Consider the following 6000-nt stretch of genomic DNA (forward strand, 5'->3'; position numbering starts at 1 on the left):
TGACAATAAATGTGTGTTTTCATTCACAGCCAAACTATTTCCATGTTTATAACTTCTTATGTGATCAAGTCCTTATCATTTCATACAGTAATTACAGTGGGGAAAGAATGCATACTTGAAAATATTTGTCTTTGACTTCATAGGTGGTTGGGGCTCAATTCAACTGAGCTGAGCTAACTAAACCTGGCTTAATCAACAAGTTCACTCTAATCACAAACTGAAGACCCCAATTTGCTTTCACAAAAACCATGTGCAAATACCATTTTGATAATTTGGTGCCACCGCAAAGTGCGTCTGCCATAATCAACACAAACTTTGCACCAATATAGGCGGAGCAGTAAATGGGAGTGTTCAGACGGTTGGCAATTATCCATTGTTCAATCATTACCACTAAGCGAAAACATACACTTATTTGATCATAAAGGCCACAGCAGTTGTCAGGGATAATCCTGCATACCACCAGTGTATCCTCTACAAAATATATGGAAGTTGACCTAGTGTATATCCTTGCATTATGAAATTCTGTAGCCTGGCAATTTTACCAAGCAGTCCTTTAAACCATATCATTCCATACGTTGGAAAAAGCACAGGAATGAACGCATTCTGCTACGAAGGTGTTTGTCTCTGGCTTCATAGGTAGTCAGGACTCAATTCAACTGAGCTTGACAAAAAAAACATTAAAATCTTTGTGTTTTGTTGGACGGTACGTTTTTTATCAGTGCCAGCTGAAAATAGAGCCCCACGTGTGTTACAATGAAGCTACAATGGCCTGTGTAAGTAAGACAGTTAAGTATAGGTTTCACCAATCAGAATTTACACTTTTTATACATAGTCCTCCTATTTCAGGGCACCAAAAGTAATGGGAAAGATTCATATAATGTCCAAATTAAGCACTCATGTTTAGTATTTGGTCAACAATCTTTTGAACTTCCCATTATTTACGCAGGGCACTGCACTTCATTGAAGACCTCGGTTGAAAAGTATTTTAAATAATCTCAAATACTTTCAGCGTTTGCTTGAGCCTTCCTGGAGTGCCAAATGGGGCGGGGTTTGCACTTTTAAGACTGTTCCATTAATTCTACTGTGCCAGGCAAACTTAATCAAGCACAGCTAAGTATCTGAAATGTATTTTTCTAATTTTACTTGAACCCAGGTCTGCTGCATAGGAGAAGAGAGAGAGTGGGGCATAATGTAGCCTATGTGAACCTTCTGCGCAAGGCTGAATCTTGCACTCCAAATATACATTTCTAATTTTCAGTATGTCACATCTGGGCTAACTGCTCAAGGCCTTTGAAAAACTGATGTCTGTAGGCCAGCCTACTCACTGTAGGGCAGGTTGCTTAGATTTAGAACAAATTGAAACATTTTGTGTGAAATCAGTTTGCTCAAACACACACACACACACACACACACACACACATACACACACAAAACATGTATATATATATATATATATATTTATTATTCAAGAAATAAGCAGTTTGATTACATTGCTGATTTATGCCATACACCCTGAGAAACATCTTTCATACTACAGACGGCAAGAGGAGCACTTTTTATTGAACTGTGATTTAAAGGATCAGGTTTAGTCTGTGACATAAGAGGTGTGTTAGCCTATAGGAGGGTCCTCTGGTGGCATCACTGTTGGGGGGCGTAGTCTTCCCCTGCCTCATCCACCCAGATCTCTCCGGTCTTGGCGAACTTCACCCCCCCGCAGGCGGTGATGATGCAAGACTTGTGCACACCCTGAGCATTCTCTGCCAGGAAGTTGTCGAACAGAGGGCACTGGTCAGGGCAGCAGAACGGTTGGTGGGCACTCACATTGAAACCTGTGACGTACAGGTCCTCAAAGATGGGGCATTCGATGTAGTCGCCGGGCTGGATGAGGATGGAGCCTGCTGCCTCGCCATGTTTGAGGGCTGTCCCCTGGATGAGGTGACAGACAGCCATCTTCTCTCCCTTGTAGAAGAGATGCACTATGCTGCATGTGGCGTTGGCCACATGGACATTGGGTGCAGGTGCAGGTGCAGCACAGCGCACCGGTGCAGCTGAAAGAAAGAAAGAAAGCACACAAGAGGAAATGAGAGTCATTGCACAGTGCTGAGAGAAAACTGGTCAATATGATCTTCTCTAAAGAAAGTATTGAACTGACAACATGCATGAGGCAGACGCTGTTGTAGTGGAGTGACTTTTTAATTTTTTTTACAGGGGGGGGGGGTTTATTGTTTGACGGAAGACAAATTCGCTTTAGGTTTAAAAACACTGCATTGAAAACAGGGGACACATCAGTACATATTCAACAAGGGTAGGCCTACAGGTAAGCAGTAATATACAATTACAGACATGGGTAATATCTCAGATGGGGGCAGGCTCAGACAGGGTAACAGCACAGAAAGCTATTGACATTAAGGCTTAGTCTGTAAATATATATATATATATATATATATATATATATATATATATATATATATATATATATATATATATATATACATATAAATTCAGATCTTTAGAGTTGTCAAAAGCAAAAAAAAAACAGGAAATTCCACTGAGCACCATAACTCTAAATCTGACCTACCACTGGCAGGGTTTTCCAGCACACTCAGTTTTGAGTCCTGCTACAATAGCTTTGTTGGGCTACTGTACTTCAGACAACATAGGCAACACTCAGCACTAAGCATGTTGTTTGCTTTTTTCAAAAGCCTAATACTTACTAATCCTAAGACCTTCAGAGAGCTAAAAGACCTCATAGTAAATTGTTTTCAGAATAATAGCCTATCTAGGTTTGCATTTGGTTGATATACAGTTAGTTATGCACTGTGTATCTATATCTGATATCTATATCTATATCTATATCTATATCTATATCTATATCTATATCTATATCTATATCTGTCTCTCTCCTGCTAAACACGTTCTGGAGTAGGAGCGTTCTACTCACCTTTGGTTATAGAAATGTTGCCCCCGACCATGCTACCTGAACCAACGCCAATACTATCATGACTGTCAGTGGTTGACCAATTGTGTGAATCAGCTGCTCCCATGTCTGCTGCAATGAGAGAGATGGAGTTAACAAGGTTGGGAGAGAGAAATGCTACAAATGCAAATAGAAAACCAAGTACTACAACACTCTAAAAGGTAGACACTCTTATAAAAACAGAACATATGAAAATGTTGGTGGTTTTTTATTGCACAGGTACTGTACTGTGTCTTTACCTGGATTGGTGTTGTTCCTCTGTGGTGCAGTGTAGGCTGGCTGGGTGCTGGGTGCTGGGTGCTGAGTGCTGGGTGCTGGGTGCGCTGGTGAGGAGTGTAGAGCAGAGCACTGATTTTATACTGTAGCTCCCTGACAGGTCTATTGGTTGAGATTCCAGGCAATGTTCCAAAGATTTCTGAGAACTCAACAGTTTACTCAACTGATTCCAGAGAACAAAAGTCACACCTTTTCCCACCAGGTATGTCCTGTGAGATGTTATGATCGATTCAACCATGGTTCCAGAGAATCCATACGACACGCCCCCACAACGCAGGGGGCCTACGAGCTCTGGGGGCCTGTCTGCCTCCTGTCATCTCCCACCTACAGTATGCTTCTCTCCTTGTAACATGTGCAGATTGTGTGCTAACAGTTAAATTCATACATTTAACATGAATATGAGACAAACTACGAAAACATTTAAACATTAGATCTCATCTGTAAAATAAGCAGCTTTTCATAGCTACACAGGACAGAGTTTTCCCTAAGGAATTGTGCCACTGTGACAAAATCCACTGGAATGGCTATTACTGCCTTTAGTTTGAACCTTGCTTTATGGAAGCTGTTGTCCAAATGTTTTCTTTGTCTCACTTTCTTTACATTCTGTTGCATGTTTAAATATATCATGTGGATGTATCAAACAATTTAAGCAATTGGACTGTGTATGACAATAAATGTGTGTTTTCATTCACAGCCAAACTATTTCATTTTTATAACTTCTTATGTGATCAAGTCATCTGAATCTTATCATTTCATACAGCAATTACAGTGGGGAAAGAATGCATACCTGAAAATATTTGTTTTTGACTTCATAGGTGGTTGGGGCTCAATTCAGCTGAGCTGAGCTAACTACTAAACCTAGCTTAATCAACAAGTTCACTCTAATCACAAACTGAAGACCCCAATTTGCTTCCGCAAAAGAGCACTGCACATCAATAAAACCATGTGCAAAGACTGTTTTGATAAAAAAAATTGCACCAATATAGGCAGAGCAGTAAATAGGAGTGTTGTAAGTAATGGGACAGTGAAGCATTGGTTTCACCTATCACAAATTACACTTTATACATAGTCCTCCTATTTCAGGGCACCAAAAGTAATGGGAAAGATTCAAATCTTCATACATATCCAAATTAAGCACACGTTTAGTATTTGGTCAACAATCCTTTGAACTTCCCATTACTTACGCAGGGCACTGCACTTTATAGCAGACCTTGGTTGAAAAGCATTTATAATAATCAGTGTTTGCTTGAGCCTGCTTGGAGTGCCAAATGGGGCGGGGTTTGCACTTTTCAGACCGTTCCATTGATTCTACTGTGCCAGGCAAACTTAATCAAGCACAGCTAAGTATCTGAAATGTATTTTTCTATTTTTACTTGAACCCAGGTCTGCTGCATAGGAGAAGAGAGAGAGTGGGGCATAATGTTGCCTATGTGAACCTACTGCGCAAGGCTGAATCTTGCGCTCCAAATATACACCTCTAATTTTCAATATGTCACATCTGGGCTAACTGCCAAGGCCTTTGAAAACCTGTTGCTGATTCATGCCACACACCCTGAGAAAAATATTGTCCAATGCCCCCAAATATTGCCCAGTCCTATTTTATATGCATTGTTTGCACTCCCCCATTATTTCAGCTGAGCAAACTCCATTCCGTATAAGGTAAAGGTTACTCAACTGTCTGCCTCCTGTCATCTCCCACCTATAGTATGCTTCTCTCCTTGTAACATGTGCAGATTGTGTGCCAACAGTTCAATTCATACATTTATCATGAATATGAGACACACTATGACAACATTTAAACGTTAGCTCTCATCTGTAAAATAAGCAGCTTTTCATAGCTACACAGGACAGAGTGCGAAATAGCAGCAGGAGAAATCGAGGAGAAATGACATGAATGAATAGGCACAAGAATAACGCCCCCTATGCGTTACAGAATAAAGTGAGGAAATGTCATTGAGACAGGAGTCAGGATGTTAGGTTATAGTGGGATTGGGACTGGATATAGGCAACTATCCAGGGCAGAAGAACAGAATAAAACATGCGACTTGGGACTGCTACTTATTTCACAAAACCATGAAAACTCATTACATCGTTAGTTACTGCTGTTTGAAGTCACTTCTAGAATAATGTTTATGCACTGTTAAGTTTGCACAGCTGCGGGTCAAGCACTTGTTTCGTTTCATGTGAAATGTGACTTGCTCAGCAACTGTATGTATGTATTTATGTATTTCTTGGACATTTCCAAACGAAATAATGGCTGCACTTTCAAACAACAAAGTCCTTTGTTAGTTTCAAGGTAACCTGGTACCCAGGCTATTGGGTAATCATCTCCCACAGCACTTCCCCCCAGTGTTTGCACACCACACGTTCGTATTCGTAGTGACACCTCAGAGCCGTGTGATTCATTGAAATCAAATAATGAGCCTTTGCGCAATAGCTTGGGGACGAGTTTAGATCAGTGCAGAGGCTGGTCTCTGGCTCAGGGTTAGAGGGAAGGGAGACCACCACTGCACCCTGATAAGCTGCCCCAACCATGCATCCTAGTCTGATTGATGCATGATGGCCAAGGATGCAATCTATTAATGTATACCACTGCCAGGATGCAGCAGTGGTCTCCCCCCCTATGTCTTGTTTTGTTTTCCCATTTTTCCACTTACCATGGCTGTACGTGCCAAACGTGCGTTTTGCCCACCCAATCAAAAGTTAAGACAAAGCACAGAAAATACCAGTACCGTTTCTAACTTCTG

General features: G+C 41.0%; 1 protein-coding gene across 1 annotated transcript; it reads right to left on the minus strand.

The window, feature by feature from the left end:
- Positions 1–1459: 1459 nt before the first annotated feature.
- LOC310816691 (uncharacterized protein) lies at positions 1460–3305 on the minus strand. The gene is made up of 3 exons (XM_083686966.1): positions 3217–3305; positions 2942–3049; positions 1460–2048 (listed from the first exon to the last, which is right to left on the minus strand). The coding sequence occupies exons 2-3, from the start codon at positions 3042–3044 to the stop codon at positions 1639–1641; spliced, it is 513 nt and encodes a 170-aa protein (XP_083543092.1). The 5' UTR covers positions 3045–3049; positions 3217–3305; the 3' UTR covers positions 1460–1638.
- Between the last annotated feature and the right edge of the window lie 2695 nt (positions 3306–6000).

The sequence above is a fragment of the Argentina silus genome (assembly GCF_951799395.1).
Source record: "Argentina silus genome assembly, chromosome: 16".
Classification (NCBI taxonomy): domain Eukaryota; kingdom Metazoa; phylum Chordata; class Actinopteri; order Argentiniformes; family Argentinidae; genus Argentina; species Argentina silus.

Coding starts and splice junctions, on each gene's coding strand:
- LOC310816691 (XM_083686966.1), bottom strand. CDS start 3,044: ATGGGAGCAGCTGATTCACACAATTGGTCAACCACTGACAGTCATGAT. Junction 2,049..2,941: donor CAACATTTCTATAACCAAAG/GTGAGTAGAACG, acceptor TCTTTCTTTCAG/CTGCACCGGTGCGCTGTGCT.